Below are 22,291 nucleotides of genomic sequence, written 5' to 3'. Positions count from 1 at the left end.
AGCTCACTTGTATTATTTCCACAGTTTTTAAAATCGCAGAACTCAACGCACCGTTTAAGAAGCGCCGCTCCAAGTATATGTCAGAGACGATAACAGCACCCTCAGACCACCTGCTTTGCCCGCTGTCACCAATCTCACCGCCGCTCCCAGAGGACTCCCTACATCTGCCGCTCTACACCCCAAGCGGCTCCCTGCTGCCCAACGGCCTGGCCTACTCACCCATGCCCTCACTGCCTGCCAGCCGCTGCAACACACCGCTGCAATTTGAAGTAAGGGCACAACCACATAAACACCTAATGCCTACCATACACTAGAAGACTTTGAACAGACTTGTCGTGTAGATCCGAAGAGTTCCCTACTGCGGTCTTCTTCACAATAAAACATCTTTGATGATACGTTATGCGAGTCATTTGGCTAATCATAATCATATAAAATGTGTCCCCTTTTTCAGCCCTTCTGAGTTTGCAGGTATGAGCTTAGCACGCCATAGCAACTATTGTTAATTTTGTCACCTATTTTTAATTTAGTTTTAGTCTTGTGCCAAATGTCCTTGTTAGTTTTAGTCATATTTAGTCATTCACGTATCTTTTTTTGTTAGTCAAGTCTCGTCATTTTAGTCTAGTTTTAGTCAAAAGAGAACTCAATATATCTTAGTCAAGTTTTAGTCAAAACATTGTAGTCTTTTTTTTTTTAACAAATGTTTTCTGAGATTATTTTTGATAACCATTTCAGTCAAATAGTTATATAAAAATAAATTATATCAAGTTATATCAATTTTGAGCCTCTTCCTTATTTCACCAGTAAAAACAAAAACAACCACTGAATGGGAAAAGGGTATTTTACAATAACATTTAATGCAGCACGAGGCCGGTGAGGCAAGTTTGAAGTGAACGCACAGGCTCCAGACTAACTTTTTTCACCAGGAGCACAGTGGCCCCCAACTGAAAATTTTAGGGGTGCAACCAGAAAATTTAGGGGCACACACCGTAAATCAACATGCTAACTAAATATTCACATTTCTACTAATTTCCACTTTATTACTAATAAACACTTTGATAATAGAAATTACAATGTGCTGTTTCACATGTTATTGTGCACTTATGAAGATGCAACATAAAAGGTAAATTGCAGCACCATCGCTGTCATGACTGTAAAAATATTAAAAAAAGTTTTTGTAGTCTACAATTACAATGAATTCAACTTAAAATTAAAAATGCATTGTTTAGGCTACTAAAATAAAAATAAAACCACTCCCTCTCTCCTCCCAAACCCATCCCTACAACCTTGAGTTGAATAATTATTCATTTCTTACTCACTGTAACTTGTATTCTTTATTCTTTTATTCTTGTATTTGTATATTATTCTTTTTTATTTTCATCATGACCGTTTTTAACTGCTCTTTACTGTTTCATGTAAAGCACTTTGAATTGCCTTGTTGGTGAAAGGTGCTGTAGAAATCAAGCTGCCTTGCCAGGGCTCGACATTAAGGCTTGTCCGCTTGTCCGGGACAAGTGGATTTTTTGTAGGGCAAGTGGAAGAGAAATTTACTTGTCCCACTGGACAAGTTAAAACTCAAACAAACTAAAATGCCATGTTAGTTCACGTCATGTGCCACTCATTACGTCTATGTTACAGATTTGAAACGATAATATTTCTTTCCCCGCAATACCGGTCAGCGGACGCAACGTTAGCGTCCCAGCCCCTGTTCAACTCTCGTTCTCTGGAAGCAATGCAGCATGAAAGCACGGTGAACCTGCGGTGTTAGTTAGCTGGCGTTGGCTCCTTGCTAACCTCAACTCCCGTCTACCTCGTCACTACTTCCTCGCCATCGTTGACAGAAAAGGAGAGACCCGGTGCTAACACGGCACCGGTGCCTTTACGACCGTTATCTACCGGACCGAATTGCAAACGCGGTGCCACTGAAATGCCTGCGCTTCTCCGGATGCTCAACGGACGTTAGAGGCAACCTAAACATCGCCGCATGTTACGCTAGTTAACACTACACTCAACAGCAAGTAACGTTAGCCTATCGTTAGCTAGCAGCTGAAGTAAACAGTTACAATTCTGACAGCTAAACGGTGTTAAAGTATGTCTGTCTGTATTTCACTGGAGAGGAACATATGACAGTGTGCCGCTGCTGTTGTCGGAAAAACACAGATGTTGCGTTCACCCTGAAATCGCCCGCCAGCGTTGTGCTGCATTCAAAGTTGTTGTAAAATACCCTTTTCCTATCCAGTGGTTGTTATTGTTGTTACATTTTTAATAAATCATTTAATTTTGCCTTAGCAATAAACAAGCCGTTCTATAATAATGTGTGGTTTTTTGCTCCTTTTTGAAAAAAATAATAATAATATATGCAGATTAAATATCAGGTAATAATCAACTGTAAAGTAGCTACACCTTTTTAAAAGGATCCTTTTGGTAAATCAGCCTCTGCCGGGTAGAAATTTGTGAAATTGTATAAAAAAAGTTAACACCAACATTTAGTGGCAAAATCCATTGTATGTCTACAAAATTATTTTAGATATAGTAGAAGTTCAAGTCACCACTACCTCTGGTCAAAATATTGACTTAGTATCTCAGAATATAAACTAAGAATCTCAAAGTAATGAGAAACTGTCAAATATTGACTTAAAATCTCAATATATTGGTTTAGTATCTCAATATATTAATTTATCTCAAAATATTGACTTAGTATCTCAATATTGACTTAATATCTCACTATATTGTTCAGTATCTCAATATATTGATTTATCTCAAAATATTGACTTAGTATCTAAATATATTGACTTATCTCAAAATATTGACTTAGTATCTCAATATATTGACTTAGTAACTCAGAATATTGACAAAGAATCTCAAACCAATAAGAACATTTAAAATATTGACTTACAATCTCAATATATTGACTCAATATCTCAAAGTATCGACTTAGTATCTCAATATATTGACTAAGTAACTTAGAATATTGACTAGGAATCTGAAAGTGATGACAAACTTTAAAATACTGACTTAGAATCTCAATATATTGATTTCTGCACACCGGCGTGCAACATATTACTTTGTATTCTGGAGTCTGGAGATCCTTTTTTCTTGTTGAAGGGGAAATCTATTGTTGGGGCACGTTTGTTTCTACTGTTTCAACAGAATTGTATTAATGTTGATAGTGTTTGGATGCTTTCAACGGTTTGTTCAAATTCTGCATTAGCAAAACACAATTTTTTTTATAAAATGATGAATCTTTACCCGGACAAGTGACTTTTATGCATGGACAAGTGAAACGTAAATGTACTTGTCCGAAGGACAAGTGCCTCAAAAAGTTAATGTCAAGCCCTGCTTGCCTTACAGCCTCAGCCTGTCAGTCAGTCCCCAGGGCAGATAAACCACAGTTGTGCCTGCTTGTCAGGAAGTGTGCATCAACAGCATCGCAACTGCTTTCACCTCGCCGTTAATATCATATCGCAGCAAACGCTGCAAGGCACCTTACGCACCCCCAGCCGCTCAGGGTGCTGGTCCACTGGCAGCCCACTTACTCTGACATCTCTCCATTTGTGCATGAACAGGTCCTGAGCATGTGCGTGTGTATTTCAGGCCTGTGTTTAGTTATTTCTAATAAAAACAGAGTGTAAATTGTAATTTCCCCACTGGGGATCAATAAACAGTATAAAATTAATTAAAAATAAAATTACCGAAATTTCCATGTTTAATGTGTAAAAAAAGTTGCACATGTGCAACTTGATGTAAAATTCAGGGGCACACTTTCAAATTTGGGTCACAAATGCAGTCTGGAGCCCTGACGCAACATATGTGTTGTTTTTCAGACAATGGCAGCTGGTACTGTTGTACGTCCCCCTGTTAGAATCCTCTACAGTGAAATACAGACAAGCTTTTACACCGTTTAGCTGTCAGCATTTCAACCGTGTTTACTCCAGCTGCTAGCTAACGGTAGGCTAATGTTACCTGCTGCTAAGTGTAGTATTAACTAGCGTCCCATGCAGCAATGTTTCGGTTGCCTCAGCAACCGAAACAGCATCAGAGAGAAGCGCAGGCATTTAAAGTGATTGTTCGGAGTAATTTCACCCTAGGGTCCTTTGCACCATGACCTCGAGCCAAACACTCACCCAGAAGCTTTTTTCAGCTGGGTCGAACATTGGGAGAGTTAGCGTAGAGTAGCGTTATCAGCTGAATAGCTTAGCGCAGGGGCTAATGGATCCGAAGTGTCTCTTAACATTACCCCACTAATAATGCCCGAAATGATACCAAACGTCTACAGTAGTACAAATAGGTTATGCACTCATAAAACGATGGATTGTAAAGTTTGTAAGTACACCAGAAGTTTATGAACACTTGCCTGCTGGCTTCTGCTCTCTGCTGCTGCTGCTGTTACTACTGGGCAGTAAGAGTGCTTAGGGCCATCTACAAATTACAACACCGAAAAGAGATGCAACAAAAATATTTATTAATTTAATGATTAAATAAGGTAATGTCTCCAAACTTACCTCAGTTATAACTTGTCTCCTGCTAGTTATTCTACAGTACTTACTTTAAAAAATAAGTTAAATTAAAAAATATTTTTGTTGCATCTCTTTTCGGTGTTGTAATTTGTAGACGTCCCTAAGCATTCGTCTTAGAGCAGCAACAACAACAGCAGAGAGCAGAAGCCAGCAGGCAAGTGTTCATAAACTTGTGGTGTACTTACAAACTTTACAATCCATCGCTTTATGAGTGCATAACCTATTTGTACTACTGTAGACGTCTGGTATAATTTCGGGCATTATTAGTGGGGTAATGTTAAGAGACACTTCGGATCCATTAGCCCCTGCGCTAAGCTATTCAGCTGATAACGCTACTCTGCGCTAACTCTCCCAATGTTCGACCCAGGTGAAAAAAGCTTCTGGGGGGGTGTTTGGCTCGAGGTCATGGTGCAAAGGACCCTAGGGTGAAATTACTCCAAACCATCACTTTAAGTGGCACCGAAATCCGTGTTGCTATTCAGTCCGGTAGATAACGGTCGTTAAGGCAACGGTCGGTGCCGTATTAGCCCCGGGTCTCGGTAACCAACCCTAGTAACAGCTGAATATTCTCTAATGATGGAAGAGTAGAGACGATTGTAGACGAAAATGAAGAGAGATTTTATCTTAGTTTTTATTTTATGCAAAACATTTTAGTCTTGTCTTTTTTCGTCAACAATAATGCATGTTAATTTAGTCTTAGTCAGCGTTTTTGGACATTGGCGCAGTCTCGTCATCGTCTCGTCTTAGTCATGGAAAAAAAAGGTCTTTGACGAACATATTTAGTCTCGTCTCATCTGACGAAATTAACACTAGTACGTTCAAAAGTTGTTTTAGTTGGACAAAGAGTCTAGCTAGCTGTCTGGATCAACTTAATCACAGTCATGGGCTGTAATTAATCACGATTAATCGCAAACTTAAAATGCTACGATTTACTTGTAAACGTGCAGCTTTGAAATAAATTAGGGCTGTCAATCGATAAAAATATTCAATCACGATTAATCGAGACACAATTTAATCACGCAAATTAATCGCACATTTTTCTGTTCTAAATGTACTTTAAAAAATATATACTTCAAGTTTATAATGCTCAAGTGGGATTTGAGACTCGACATACTCCAGTGGTAACTCAGTTCACATCAACAGTACATGCAAATAACTTTAGTCTTGTGGAGAGAACCATCTGGAAGGGCTTTGAAACTGAACTTGCCATTCAAAAGACCCTTTCCTTTATCCATTTCTGCTCAAGGAGCTCTGTTTTTTGGGGTCTTGAGCTTCTTTTTAATGATTATTGAATTAGTTAAAAATAAATGTAAGTAATAAAGCCTGTTACTCAGAATGGGAAATCTCTCTTTAGATGAAATGTGTGGCTCTTAAAAGTGCCTTTTATTTGTGATTCAGGATAAGGATTAATCTGAAGCCGTAGAGGGTGCAGCGTACGCCACATCCATTGTGATCACCGTCTTCTTCATGGTGTGCTCTGTGTTAGGTGTGGCATCACGGATCACTTTTTCCCTTCAACACACCGCGAGTCTCCTCATAGATCAAACCGAAGATGCGTTTCACTCCGCTGCAGCAAATTAGTTGTGGATTGCGGGTCTGGTGATCCCCTGGATGTTATCACAGAGCACTTTGCGGTTTCTGATAGGTATCCCCAAGCATGAATGTACAATGTTACTGCTGCATCGCTTCCTGATTTCCCAAACTAAACTACGGCCCGATGCCCAAATCATAGAACGTGCGATAATCGCGCACAATTTCTTTTTTTTATGGTGTTAAAATTTGCGTTAACTCTATCATAAAGGGGAAATCCATTAAAGGGGTGATAGAATGCAAAACCAATTGTCATAGTTGAATAATGACAGTTCGGTGGGTAAATAGGACACAGCTCAAAATCCCATTGACACCCCTTTACTATGAAAATCTCATATTTTGAAACTGCCGCTGAAAACGGGCGAATCTCAACAAAGCTAGTTGCTTACGTAAGCATCTCAAAACCTGTACCTTTGTCACGCCCATGGGTGTATTAAGAGAACGGTCACGCCCCAACATTTACATAGGCTACACAACTGACCTGAGATCAGGTAGTCTTCTGAATCTAGGTCGCACAGATCTCTGCTATTCCATTACAAAATTCACTTCTTAAACTTTTTTATGCGAGAAATCAACTATGTAAAGCTCAAATATGGGCCGTTTTACGAAAATGGATGGCTAATTGCAAATTTTGTCTGACTGTGTGTCGGAGTTCAGCGGCCGGTGCTGCGTGGGTTGCTACTTCGCCGCCCTGCCTGTCCTCCGTCACAGACCCCGGCCTGCTGTGAGCTCGATTGAGCTCGGCCGGCCCAGCGCTCAATACCAGCGCAAACTTACCCTTTTCTGGGTGACTGGACTATCACACGACGCTGCCCTGACAGAGCTCCAGGGCCTGCAGCTCGCTGTTCTCCCTCCCCTCTTCCTGCTACCGGCCGGCCGGTGAGTGACTGAGAGCACGGTCAGCGAGCTTGTTACACCCGCAATCTCTTACTGCTGCCCGCAGTTTCCAGTTAATCTTGTAATGGATATGTGTGTTGAGTTATTTAAACAAACAATCGGGGAAATAAACTCCTCTTGTCACGTACTCATTGATAGAGCCGCGGTGAGCTGGAGTCCATCAATGAGAGCTAGCTAGCCTCCTCCTAACTCTGACATTCACAAAAATCCCTTCAATTGAAATCCGAAATCGGACAAGTGTTAGCTAAGCTTTGTAGGACCTTGGAGAACCTGTAATATACATGCCGTGACGAAATTCAAACTGTAAATATACTATAGTTATGTCAAAAGTGTAGCTAGCTAGCTGCGATATTTCCCCATTGTATTGAATGGGACATATAGCTAGTTAGCTAGCTGCTCCTCCTAGCAAGACCCTGAGTTCATAAAAATACCTTAAATTCAAATCGGACACAACGTTAGCTTTTTAAGACCTTGGGGTAGCTGTGATATAAGTGCAGTGAATTTGGTAACGAAACAATGCAGTGTCTGGAATATGAGATTCTGTCGTGTCTGTAATGTGTGTGTAGTGGGGATTCGCTCAACCAGTCAGCGCGCGTCTCTGTGTGGTGTATGGCGATTTGCTCAACCAATCAGCACGCGTCTCTAATGTGTGCGTATGGCAATTCGCTCAACCAATCAGCGCGCAGCTCATCTAAATATTCATGAACATACCATATTTGGAAGAAAAGCCCTTGTTACAAATAGGCCAAAACACAGGGATGCATAAGGGCCAATAAAATATCAACCAGGCCATTTTCAGCCCAACCAATGTTACATACCCCATTAGGAGACCATAAGCAGTATGAAATATCCTATATAATCATTCTATCACCCCTTTAACATCCATTTAATTTCGTAAACTGTGCCAAGTTGTACCACATGAACACAATCTAGGTAAACATCTATCTCAGACAGCTTGCCTGCTTTAGTAAAGTAATTATAATACCTGTTTTAAATGAAACCGTCTGGTCTGGTCCCTGTTGTAAGTAAGGTCAGTCACCCTAGCTAGTTTGGGTTTTTGGTTTATCGTCTCTACATATGGGCCTTTTTTGTAATTGATTGGCAGAGTAGTGGCTGCAGATAGTAATATATAGTTCATGTTTATCTAGTCTTTATCCTCGATGTTCCACTTCCAGGATTGCTCTGTTGCCGACTTAAATTCCGCTGGATTTCACTCATTTAGGCCGGATATCCATTACCTGGGGCTTCCTTAAATTCCGGTCAATTTATGAGGACAATGGTTAACCTTTTCTCAGATCTCTGCAAGGTAAATCCAGACAGCTAGCTAGACTATTTGTCCAACTAAAACAACTTTTGAACGTACTAGTGTTAATTTCGTCAGATGAGACGAGACTAAATATGTTCGTCAACGACCTTTTTTCCATGACTAAGACGAGACGATGATGAGACTGCGCCAATGTCCAAAAACGCTGACTAAGACTAAATTAACATGCTTTATTGTTGACGAAAAAAGACAAGACTAAAATGTTTTGCATGAAATAAAAACTAAGATAAAATCTCTCTTCATTTTCGTCTACAATCGTCTCTACTTTTCCATCATGAGACAGAATATTCAGCTGTTACTAGGGTTGGGTACCGAGACCCGGTGCTAATACAGCACCGACCGGTGCTTTAATGACCATTATCTACTGGACCGAATAGCAACGCGGATATCGGTGCCACTTAAATGCCTGCGCTTCTCTCTGATGCTCCTAAACGGACGTTAGAGGCAACAGAAACATCGCTGCACGGGACGCTAGTTAACGCTACATTTGGCAGCAGGTAACGTTAGCCTACCGTTAGCTAGCAGCTGGATTAAACACGATTAAAATGCTGACAGCTAAACAGTGTAAAAGTTTGTCTGTATTTCACTGTAGAGGATTCCAACAGGGGGACGTATGACAGTCTGCAGCTGCCGTTGTCTGAAAAACAACACATACAGTATGTTGCGTTCACTTCAAACTCTCCTCGTCACCCTCGTGCTGCGTTTAATGTTATTGTAAAATACCCTTTTCCCATTCAGTGGTTGTTTTTGTCGTTTAACAGGAATTTACTGGTGAAATAAGGAAGAGGCTCGATATTTATAAAACCTTATATAATTTACTGAAATGGTTATCAGAAATAATCTTAGAAATAATTTATTTGAAAAAAAGACTAAAATGTTTTGACTAAAACTTGACTAAGATATATTGAGTTCTCTTTTTGACTAAAACTAGACTAAAATGCCGAGACTTTTAGTCGACTAAAACTTGACTAACAAAAACAAATATGTGAACGACTAAATATTACTAAAACTAACAAGGACATTTGGCATAAGACTAAATTAAAAATAGGTGACAAAATTAACACTAGAACGTACACGTTCCACCAAAACAAGTTCCCTCCCGAGGCTATTTTGCAGAGGCGCCGTTGCTCCATACGGCGTGTCACACCACCCAAGACGATTGTGATTGGTTTAAAGAAATGCCAGTAGCCTGGGTAGCTCACCTCGTAGAGCGTGCGCCCATATATAGAGGTTTACTCCTCAAAGCAGCGGCCGCAGGTTCGACTCTGACCTGTGGCCCTTTGCTCATTCCCCCTCTCTCCCCCTTCATGTCTTCAGCTGTCCTATACAAATAAATTCCTAAAATGCCCAAAACATAATCTAAGAAAAAAAAGAAATGGCAATAAACCAGAGCACGTTTATCTCCCATCCCGGAATGCTGTTTGGACTAGCCAAACAGCAGCGCTGGGGTCTTGCAGCGCTGCAGTGGAGAAAGTTCTGGCAAAGCGACACTAATGTTTATCTAAATATAAAGTAAACATGTCAGTTAATTCAACCTTCACAAGAGAATGTTTAGTGTTTGTAACTTTTCAAAATTATATCTTGAGAACATTGTTAATCATTGAAGATAAACTACTCTTTGTAAGTAAATTAACCTTTTGGTTAGAGTGAGGTAATTAAATCTTCATTTAAAAAAAACAAACAAACAAAAAACAGTGATGACACCAACATACTAATGAAACTTAATTTGCTATTAATCTGCCTGTCCAAATCAAATTATTAATATTTGGGACACACCATGTGTGATTATGAAGTTTCCAATAGCTTTTGCTTTTCTCTTAAGAACATATCATCCCCTGAGGCGTCTCCTGTTCACAGGCCGGAGTCCATCTCTCCTGAGGTATGTTCCTATCTCTGTGCTATTAATCCTAATTGCTGATGCAAACATTTAAATTCTACTTACGGCTGACTTGTTCCTCAAATTTGTCTATAATTAATTTTGTCCTCTGTTCTTTCTCTCCCTTCAGCCATGTGTTCAGACAGACTTTGACATCCCTCGGCCTCAGTTCCCAGACCTGTCACTTCCCTCCAGCTTGGAGAGCCCTGTGGCTGTGACCTCAGATGACTTTTCCCTTCCGGGAGGCCCTTCAGGCCATGATTCCCAGGGCCCATCATCTGTAGGGACCAGTTCCCTTAACCCAGTGTCCTGTCCTTCCTCAGACCTAACCTCCCAAAACAGGGAGCAGGCTTTCAGGACAGAGTTTAACCTCATATACACCTGCTCACCACTCAACGCAAACCTGGGGAACCCTGTGGCCATGGACCGCCACCTCTCCCAGTCAGAAGGTGGCTTTTCCCCAGCAGAGTCCTTTCACAGTTCTGTAAGCGGCCAGGGGCTGCTGGGAGATGTGGGCCCTGGCTGCATGTCACCATACGGCGAGCTTCATTATGGGGGAAGCTACCCAGATAGTTGCACGCCTCCTCATACCAGCAACCCACCACAAAAGAAGAAGGCAAGTTCTCCACATCTTAATGATAAGATTGTGAAAAATGTTTTTTAATCAGGTAGTTTTTCAGCGTTTCATCTGTTCTTCTCAAGCACGAATGACTTTGAGTGTGATATGTCCAAACTGAAAAGCCAAACCTCATGATGTGCTTTTCCCCTTGCTCTGTGTTTGCTCGTTGACTTTGTCTTAAATATCAATTGATCCCTTGTCAGTGGGTCAAATTCAAAAGCAACAGGCATTTAAAAACATATATAACCATTTTATGTTTTTATCTGAAATGATTACGACTCTGTAGCTTTGACCCTTCCTACCCCCTTCCCTCCCCCTCCTCTCCCTCAGTCCCCTTCCTCCCCCTCGCTGCTCCTTGACACTTTTTGCCAAGTCTCTCTTCCACTTTTCTTCCAAGGCAGAGGGCCAACCAGCATACCATTAGTCTGCTGACAGGAAAGCCAGATTACCAGGCTATAGCTGTAAGAAGTGAATACAAGCCAGTACAAAATATGGTGAATATTCTCCCTACAACTACATCTTTAGAAGTGTGCATGTAAATATTGTTTCTTTGCATCTGCATACAACACCACCCCATGCTCCGACAGCTCCGTCCTCTCCCCTCCTCCAAACCTACATTGAATTATGACTATAGTTTTGAGCAGCAGTTTTAAGTTATGCCATTTCAGTCAAATTCATTGAAGTGTGTAAGCTTCATCCATTGCCTTCAACACAAGAAGCCGATGGTTCATGAATTCTCATGATGGTGTCTAGATGAAGCCCCATGTCAGATCAATGGTCCATCCACCTCTACTAAAGCGCTATCACAAGGCACCATGGGAAAGTTCCAGCGCTGAGGTTAAATTAAAGTATTCCTAGTAACATGATTCATCAGAAAATCAGTCTTCACTCGGCAAATGTAATGTTAAACTGAGCTAACATGTTTATGCAGCTGGTCACATCACATAGTCCTGTAAATGTCAAGGCTGAAATCAATAGCATTAGTCGCTATACGACCAAGTAGTTACAGGAACGTAGTGGAAAAGTCCACTTCTAAGCAGATCTACTAACTACTCTTTCCATTTTCTTTCGCACTGGCCAAGTGGCCATAAGGACTATAGGAGGGGTAAGGGAGTGATGCAAGCACGGCAACGGTCTTTATAGTGTTAAAATCATAAAACAGAAATGTGCGTGCGTGCGTGTGACGGCCGGCCAGTGAGGTTGTCAAGCCCGCAAGGGTGTGTGTGTGTGTGTGTGTGTGTGTGTGTGTGTGTGTGTGTGTGTGTGTGTGTGTGTGTGTGTGTGTGTGTGTGTGTTTGACGGCCGGCCAGTGAGGTTGTCAAGCCCGCAGGGCACGCTTGTGGAGTTTAACTCTGAAAAGACAGGTTCCCGTTAATGTTATGATGGACATGTGTTGTGATATTTAAACAAACGGCAAAATAAAAGCCTCTTATTTACGAGAACGGTCTGAGAGACCTCCAGCTGACAACGTGGTCTCTGAGCGTGACTGTCCGAGCGACGAGCTAGCAGCTGGGACAGGCGCCTACTTGGCTGTCGCCTCACTTCATGGAGCTTCTCAACTCCGAAAACTTTTAAGCAAATTGTCAATTCGGCATCAATTTTCGCAAGACTGCCTAAATTTGAAATCTAAACAGTTCACATCTCGCCTAAAACATTGTCAGAAGTGATATAATATAATAAGATAGAATAAGATGGCGAAAATTGTTATTGTTCCGTTGTTGGTCTGTCTGTACTGGAAACCCGACCCTCGTTGACCTAGGTCCCTATGCTGAAAAGGGAACAGCGAAAAGACCTTGCCCTGAAGTAGGAGCTGAAAGAGTTACAGGAACTGCGGCCAGAGGAACTTAAAACTCCCCAAATGTTGTCCGGCAGACAGTCGGAACACAAGAAAAAAAGGGTTCTAGGAATTTTATGTTCTAGGAACTACAAAAATCCCTCCAGTCGGAAAGCGGCTAATGTTGGCTCAGAACTCAGCATATGTCAGACAGGCTGCTAGATTTTCTGAGTGAAGATAGCTCAACCGTAAAATACCTGTAGATATACCACTAGATATTTTAAAGGAACAAATCAATCCTCCTTACAAAGTGTCCAGTATTAAGATTCTCACTTGCCAAGCAGCTAAAATAAATTAGTGGTTTAGATTAATCCAGCCAACATTACTGATATACATTTTTCAACTGTACTTCATTTTTGTAAATAGAATCACAGCCTTTGTGAGATTCAGACAGATTTACAGTTGTTAATAAGAATCTACTCACTCTTTTATGTGTAGAATTGGGTCTAAAATGTAGCCCAAGTGACTCAGAAACTATGGTTTATTAACTAAGTAACTAAATGTTACTTTTATAGCTCCAGTCATTGGTTATATCAGTTATAATAACATTATACTCACCCTAGTAATTGCTGAGATCTTGAGATGTGGCAACATCACTGAAAATGGGCACTGGACACTAGCAGTAAACAAGCCAATAGATGATCCATATTATCGTAACTACTATATTTGGGTAAAACCAATGTGAGTACACCTGAAATGTTTCCAATACTCCTTATTGCACAGGAAAACTAGTGTAAACAGCTGTGGCAAGTACAGTAAGCCAATGTTGAAACATGGATGGTTATAACAGCCAGTTTTACCATTCACATTTGTTTTCTCTTTAAATGTTTCACTAACCTACTGGATGTTTGTCTCATCTCAGCAATTGCTTTTTATCGTTCACAATTTTATCAAAACCAGTGATGGCCACAGCTATAAAAAAGTTGCAATTAACCATAGTTTTCCTTTAAATGTGTTTTAAGGTTAACTGGAACAGGCAAGCTTTTTGATACAAAACTATAGCTTTGGTTTGACCTGATTTGTAAGAAGCTTTAACAACATACAAATACTATATATTTGATGCTTGGTGGTTATTTCAGACCCTGACTTCTAGTCCTTATGACAACACAGCTGCCTTCTGCAGTTTCCCCCTTTATGTAATATTATGTTATTGCAATAAGATCCATCCAGTATCTGACTGTGTGGTCATCATCCCACCTCCCTGCCTCTTTCATATACTCCCTACTCCCACAAGGCTGTTCTGTGTCATGATGACATTAAACTGGGATGAGTGCTCTCATTCATTGTTTAAGCGTAACTCTCACCAAAATGCAACCTAGGGTGTTTTTGTCAATGTACCCGAGTCAAACTTTTGTTTAAAAGCATAATTAGGACAGAAAGGCCACTTTTAAGATTGACCATATTCTTGTTTTTCGGTCAAATGGCCTTTTGAATGGGAGTAGGGGTACTACTATGATAGCATCAAAATCGCTATTTTTAAAACCAAAAGAGGCTCGACACAACATGAAACTTTGCTCAAAGTATCACCAGGGGCTCTACACATGAACTCGAGAATACAGTAAATCTTAAAAGTGGCGCTTCCGTCCTAATTATGCTTTTAAACGAAAGTTTGACTTGGGTACTTTCACAAAAACACCCTAGGTTGCATTTCGTAGTAACGCTTTAATAGTTAAGTGTGTGTATATGTTGTGTGTGTGCTTGAACTTTCTGTGGAAGTTGATATGAGTGTTTGTGTAGTTGTTTCAGCGTGGTTGCATCTTGGTTGGTGCGTTTAAAGTTGCCTGCTCTTTCATCAAAGTTGTATGTTACTAACATTCAGAACACACAGTAATCTACAGTACAAGCTTTTCTCATGACTACGAGTGTGTTAATAGAATGGAACAAAAAAAGAGATGCATACAGTGTCATTTCATTTCATGTCAAAGGTGATTTCCATGGTGATTGAGGTGTTTTTCTTTTTGTTGTATTGATTAGTTGTAAATACTGTTCCAGGTGAGTCCTCTCTGGTGTGGTGCATGCAGTCTGCCCATCACTTAGTGCAGTTTTGGTGAATGATGCGATACAGTCAGCAGCGCAGTATCAGTGTAAATGACATGAAGTTGTATGTTAAACATTTACATCAGACTGTGTGTCAGTCCTTCAACAACAGGTATTTAATAGCACCTCTCCTCCCTCTGCTGCCTCAGGTGTCTTTGCTGGAGTACCGCAAGAGGAAACAGGGCCGCGACTCAGACCCAGCCGGCAGCAGCTCGTCTCTGGGTGGTACCCCCACCAGGCCTGGCTCCCACTACAGCCAGGACTCCCATCATCCCCATTGCCATCAGCAGATGCAGCCCCCAGCCTCCCAACACAGCTCCTTCTCTTCCTCAGCACACACTTTCTCCATCCCACAAATAGAGGAGGTCAGTCCTCCAGACCAGCAGGGCTCTTCAGTGCAGTCCAGACGCCAGGACAGCAACAACCAGTGGTGAGACCAGATCAGAGATCAGTTTTGCTGATTTAAATCCAGCTGTCATGGTAGTGTGGGCAATATGTGGCTGCAGTGCACGGAGCTCCAAGCAGCTGAGGTCTGCCAAAATCTGCTCTGGTGACGCATCTTCCTCTGAGATCCTAATAACCACACACTACAAACACTGCAAACACTGCCCACACAAAGATGACACAGAGCTGGATTGAAATTGGCAAAGTACCCCTTTAAGACATATCACATCACCTGGAAGTCATGTTTTTAAAGCTGTCTGATATTATGTTCAGGATTTGGTCCTGATCAGAGTTGGCAAATAACATTTAAATTTGTGTTTTTCTAAGGATGGTCCCCACTACTGTTGAACGTTTAAGGGAAGGTCAAGGGGTCCTGGAGCGAGTGCTAAGAAGCATCAAGATGGAGCGGATTCACAAGAGGAGTGATGGCTCTACAGAGAAGGAATCTGGTATGACGACATTAGAAACTTTAGGAATCCCTGCAGAGATTAATTTATTAATAACTATAGATATAAACATATTTTTCTTCTATCTTCGTGCTTTAACTTCCCTGATTTTCTAGTGCTGGAGTTGAACCATCTCTCTGTTTTCAGATGCAGATCAATATGAGATGCAGGCAGCGTCCATGGCTTCTCCCATGAAGAGTCCACACGGATACAGTCCCTCTGTGTACTCACTCCAGGTAGCCAGTGGCCAGTGAATGATAACATTTAAGTTGGTTTTCAATGCATTTTGGCAGCATTTTCATTTCATTTTTAAAATTAATGTGTTACACCATGCCAATGCAATGCTGCATTTAAATCCTATAGAATTAATTAGCATTTTCTGACCTATAACATTTACATAAACTCAATGCTAATAATTGAGTTGGAATCCTGCATTTTTTAACGTTGTGTATATAAATAACACAGAAGTATATAATAAAAGGTTTAGAATTTAGCACTATTTTTAATATTCATTGATTCATTGAGTTCCACAAACAGTTTAATTTACAAAGTGAATAAATGTATCTTAATTGTTCATTTGTATAGGTGTGTGTGTTGTGTTAATACTTGAATTTTGTAACCATGGGAATGTTTCAGACCAATACCTATATATATATATATATATATATATATATATATATATATATATATATATATATATATATATATATATTAACAATAAATACAGCCTTAGAAATATGCCACACTAAATATTAAGTGGGTGTGTTTTGTGTGTTCAGTCATCAGAAAGCCACCGGCAGGCAGACAGCCCGTCGTTCCTCCAGCAAACCTCCAACTCTCCATTCCGGGGTTCCTACAGTCCCTCATCAGGCCAGAGCTTTTACCCACGCCTCTCCACCTCTCACCCTGAAGTGTTGCAGGACCACCCTCCATCCTCTTACCCTAGTGGCACCCCCACCTCCTCCTCAGACTCCAGGCCGCCAGCGTGCTCTCTAAACCAGCAAAGTGGCAGCAGTAACTTGGATGGAGGTCATGGCTACAGCAGCCCCTTAAAAGCGAGCCTTTTGAACAGCAGCAGCCTGGTAGGGACTCCCACACCGGGACACAGGTCCCACGGGCAGACTAAGATAGACTCGGGCGCCCATGCCTCCAGAGAGTGTCAACAGCAGGTGTCTCGCAGTCTGAAGTCCGGCAGTCCGGGCCAGGCGGCGCTGCAGGCTGGCTCCAGGTTGCTGTCGGCCACTGGACCGACACACTACCCACAGCGAGGGACAAGCCTCAGTCAGTTCCAGCACTCCCCCCTTCAGGGACCTGGAGTAAGGACACAGTCAGGAAGCTTTTAGGACATTTGTTTGTTTGTTTGTTTGTTTGTTTGTTTGTGTGTGTGTGTGTGTGTGTGTGTGTGTGTGTGTGTGTGTGTGTGTGTGTGTGTGTGTGTGTGTGTGTGTGTGGTGTGTGTGTGTGAGAGAGTGAGAGAGTGAGAGAGTGAGAGTGTGTGTGTATGAAGCTGCGTACCCCCTTAAATGGGGAGCAGGGAGTTTGGGGAGGGGAAATGTACAGACCTAAGAGGAGCAAGGACTTCTTTAAGAATTTCTCCGTTTCTTTTTTTTTTCTTTTTCTTTTTTTCTTCTCTCTCTTTTCCGAAAAAAAAATCAAATGACCACATTCTGCACAAAGCTAGTCTTTGACTTTGGACATCATTACAGAATCAGTGGAAAAAGCGATTGGGATGACACATTCTAAAAACAAACAAGAAATCACATGTAACTTGAAATTTTCCCGTTTTTCCTCATGTGCCGGACTGTGCAAACAGGCTCTATAATGTCGGAAAGTAAAACTTTCCACACAAATGTCTGTACAAAGTTATTAAAAGACGTACCTCTCGCCATGGTACCCAGGTTGGATAAATGCATATGTAACTGAAAGCAAGAATTGTTTTATTTTTTTATTTTATTTTTGTCAATGTTACTTTTGATTTGGCAAGGGGCCGAGTCTGTGCTGCAGTAAATAAGTGTTTGATTAGGAAATGATGCAAGCAAAGACGCCATGTTAATCATCCGTTCTAAAGATGAATTAGAAAGGTGGGGAGGAGGGGTTCTCCCTGGATAGGATCATTCCATGTGATTGCCAGCTTCCGTGTTCTCTCACTAAACATGACAACAGCCCTTTTTTCTTGAGGTTCTCAGTTGGTTCCAATGTTTTGTTTTGGTTCTTTTCTGTTCTCTCATCCCCACTGAACTGTTTTGATTTCACATTAGGACTACTTCGCTGTAAACCTCTGATATTGTACTTGAGACATACAAGTCTTATGATTCATGGTGCTGCATTCTTGTTTTTCCAATAAATATGAAATCCAGTTATGTTCCCCACATATGGCTGCATTCATCTTGTCATATATATAAGTTTTATTTTTCTCCAAATTCTAAATGAATATATATTATAATGAAGGAAAAAAAAAAAAAAAAAAAAAAAAAAAAAAAATTTATTTTATAAAAAAATTTTTTTTTTTTTTTTTTTTTAAATATTCATGTATTTTTTTTTTTTTACCAATCCTTGCATTCCGTATGACACCAATAAAACGAGGAAAGGGATCTCGAAGGAGTGTCTGGATTGTTTATAAAACCTAGATTTAAAAAAAGCTGCTATATTCTCCTTCTCTTCCCACGAAATGCTGTATTTTTATTTTTTCTCAAAAACTGACTTGAAAGAGATGTTCTCCTATAGACATCAAACCTGTTTAGCTGGCAACTGGGCGGCAGCAGGAGTCTCCTCCCTCTGAGACTTTTATTCTGGACCGGCTGTTTGTGTGGAAGACTTCAAGGACCGAGGGCCCGGTCATGAGACTGGACCCCACCCACCATTTTCCCTTCCCCCCCCAGTCCATTAACACACATAAAGGTACTCATGTTACATGAATGTTTGACAGACTGAAAACATAAAGTTAGACCCAAAATTAACCAGCACCTTAAAATGTAAGAAGTAAAGCCTAAAAGAAAACCTAGGACATCCTAAGTATGATTGATATGTGTACTTGTATGGAAAGAAATGTGATACTTATATGGAGAAAATGTAGTACACTAAATTTATCGCATGATTAATGTTTTCAGGGTCTGAGTGACCAACTTTTTCAGATGGTAGGAATTAACCATTGGGTCTGTTCCTCCAAAAACCAGACACTGCATTCTCTTTTCGTTTTGTAAAGATCATACTGTCGGTTTTGTTTTATTTTTGCATATATCATAGTAGTAACCATTTCAATTGTTCCCCTCAAAAAGGGTTAAGAAGCAAGAGATGTAATGCATTTTGAAAATAAAATCATGATGGTAATGTATTTTTAAAACTACCATTGTGATGTGTCATTGAGGGACTCACTTTTTGTTTTGCACGTCACAACAGTCCAAGTGAGGAAGAAAATGGTATTTCATGTGAAGTGTTATATTTACTTTTACAGTAAGGCGCTTTATTTTCCCAGATTTGTTTTGGTAGTACAATGGACCATTCCGCTAGGATGCATGCAAACCTTTTTTAATTTGAGAAGTACTTAAAAAATATTGTCCTCTGGAGGCCTGAATGCAAGTTAAGTGCAAAAAGAAGTGTTTATATGAATCTGCTAAGCAACCACTGTAATGCTGTTTAAGTGACAGAAACAGGGTTAACACATCATGAGAAGCTCTGTGGAGGCGCAAACATATATTTCCTGCATAGAGACATGTGTAAAGGAACTTCTGCTAAGAAGCCACTGCAATGCTGTTTAAGTGATGGAAACAGCATAAACGCAAGGTAAGCGCATAAAGAAATGTTTCGAGGAACTTCTGCTAAGAAACTATTGTAAAGTTGTTTAGCCTTCGTGCCCTCCTTAAAAAAACTTACTCTCGACACCTTCGAGGCAAAAATGTCCACGCACACAAAAACTGTTATTAAAATCATCATATATCAATATTTTTTTCTGCTTTTTTTTCATAAATCACATAAACAACTTGTAACCTAATCAAAACTACCAAACATTCAATCATTTTCAGGATTTTAACCCTTTAAATGCCAGTTTATGTATTTGAAGTATTTCATTTTTTTTACAAAAAACTTTTTTTTTCCATATAATGAATAATATCTAGATTTGGCTTTGGTGGGGATTAGAGGCTTGGATATGTCAAAGATAAGCAACAAAATTAATTTGATTGCATTAGTATTTTTTACATAGTTCCAGATACAAAAATGTACATGTGCAAAAAACTGTTATTAAATCATCATATATCAATATTTTTTTCTGCTTTTTTTTCATAAATCACTTCTAAATTGCTCAAAACTACCAAACATTTAATCATTTTCTGGATTTTAACCCTTTAAATGCCAGTTTTAAATCTTTGAAGTAACAACCCAACAAAACATTAATTATTTTCCATAAAATAAATCATAGGGGAATGGGGCTTTGGTGGTGATTAGAGGCTTGGATATGTCAAAGATAAGCAACAAAACTGATTTGATTGCATTTTTTATGTAATTCCAGATACTCCCTTGGCCGGGTCAAAAATGGCCCCATTGACTTCCATTATAACCACATGTTTTGATTCACTGCCTTTACAGTAATGTCAGCATTTCATTTGGAAGAAAACTAGTCATATTTGACATTTTTACAGTATTTCACCAGATTCAACCATTTTGCCCTTGTAGGCCGATGCATGAAATTATAGTTATATTATGGAGCTCTATGTGTGTGTGTGTGTGTGTGTGTGTGAGAGTGTGTGTGAGTTTGCGTGAACCTGTAAGCAAGCAATGATCATTTTAGGGCTGAAAAAAGGCATCTTTTGAAGGATGCATTTCATGTGTCTTTGAAGACGTGCTTGAATAAAAACATTGTCTTCTGCATGTGCTGTAAACTGGCACTTATCATTTCAAATAATTTGTGGGACATGGTGGCCCTGAAGACTGGTCTCCCACTATGGCCATCCCACAGGCTCCGGGTGGATTCCCCTTTGGACCGGTACACACCAGCCAAGTGTGAAGTCCCATGTATGTTCGACTCTCTTGAGCATCCACATCACTCCATCCTGAGATTGAACACATCCCGTGTAGGTTTGTCATTTCCTGAATCAGCTGATCATGTCAGGAGTGAAGAAAAGGTCGAAAGAGGATGCCACATCATGGATTCTTGATATGGCATATCTTGTGGGCTCTGGCATCATGCTGGTCGGTGCTTGAATGTTGCGCAGCGTCTCAGTATTAGATTAGATTAGATTAGATTAGACCAGACTTACCAATTCTTCGCTGTCCATTCAAGGTTAGGATGGACAGGATCTTCAGTGTCCTCTCCACTTTCAGAGGAAGGGTTAGAGGCACTCACAGAGTTGGAGGACACCAGTGACCATTTTGTTAGACTCCAGAAACTTGTGTCATCTTCAGATGAGTCCTGCAGTTGGCTGGAAGATAAAGGCTCCTTCTCTTTGCTCCAGGTCTTTCTCCTTCTCTAGAGCCAGGTGCATGAACACACTAATAGTTGTTTTTGTTTACAACAAATGCAGGAGACAATGTTTTTATTCAAGCACGTCTTCAAAGACACATGAAATGCATCCTTCAAAAGAAGCCCTTTTTTCACCCAGAACTCTCTCTCACACACAGACACGCATGCATGCACACACACACACACACACACACACACACACACACACACACACACACACACACACACACACACACACACAGGGCTCCATAATATAACTGGCAAAAGTAAGGTGCGCTTTTTTCACCACTAAAATTATCTGTTTGTTTACAGATTTACACAAACTCTCTCTCACACACAGACATGCATACATGCATGCACCACACACACACACGCATACATACACACACGAATACATACACACACACACACACACCCACCCACCCACACACACACAAATATACATATATACACAGACACACACACATACACACATAAACACACACACACACACACACAAGCACGCGCCACACACACACACACACACACACACACACACACACACACACACACACACACACAGAGCTCCATAATATAACTATAATTTCATGCATCGGCCTACAAGGGCAAAATGGTTGAATCTGGTGAAATACTGTTAAAATGTCAAATATGACTAGTTTTCTTCCAAATGAAATGCTGATATTACAGAATGCATGGTTTTATACTGTAAAGGCAGTGCGATCTTTTGCCTCGAAAATACTAATGCAATCAAATCAGTTTTGTTGCTTATCTTTGACATATCCAAGCCTCTAATCACCACCAAAGCCCCATCTACATATTATTCATTATATGGGAAAAAAAATCATTTTTTGTGTTTTTTTTTTAATAAATAATGACATTCTTCAAATACATACAAGGATTCCTACAAAATTTCATGCCATAAGAAGTAACACAGCAAAAATGATCACAAAATGAAAACAAAAACGAGAAAAATGTACCAAAATGACCGAAGAGGGCATGAGGGTTAAGTGACAGAAAAAAGGGTCAACACAACATTGAGAAGCTCTGTGGAGGCCCAAACGTATCTTTCTTGCATAGAGACGTGTAAAGGAACTACTGCTAAGAAACCACTGCAATGCTGTTTAATTGACAGAAACAATTAATTGATTTGATATGAGTCTGATAGATCAGAGCTTCCGGTAAGAAACGCTGTTAAAGTGATGAAAACAAGGTTTACGTACTATGAAGCTCTCTGGAGGCCTGTACCAACTTAAGA

General features: G+C 40.3%; 1 protein-coding gene across 1 annotated transcript in view; it reads left to right on the top strand.

Moving 5' to 3' along the window:
- setd5 (SET domain containing 5) overlaps positions 1-17,952 on the top strand; it is a 66,270-nt gene extending 48,318 nt beyond the window's left edge. The window contains 8 exon segments of the mRNA XM_039798479.1: positions 25-269; positions 10,148-10,204; positions 10,332-10,817; positions 11,222-11,314; positions 14,841-15,121; positions 15,463-15,584; positions 15,729-15,817; positions 16,361-17,952. Coding sequence (XP_039654413.1) covers positions 25-269; positions 10,148-10,204; positions 10,332-10,817; positions 11,222-11,314; positions 14,841-15,121; positions 15,463-15,584; positions 15,729-15,817; positions 16,361-16,924 — 1,937 coding nt within the window. The 3' untranslated portion in view covers positions 16,925-17,952.
- Positions 17,953-22,291: the final 4,339 nt, after the last annotated feature.

This window comes from Perca fluviatilis, chromosome 4 (genome assembly GCF_010015445.1).
Source record: "Perca fluviatilis chromosome 4, GENO_Pfluv_1.0, whole genome shotgun sequence".
Classification (NCBI taxonomy): domain Eukaryota; kingdom Metazoa; phylum Chordata; class Actinopteri; order Perciformes; family Percidae; genus Perca; species Perca fluviatilis.
This window is presented reverse-complemented; position numbering and strand designations above follow the sequence as displayed.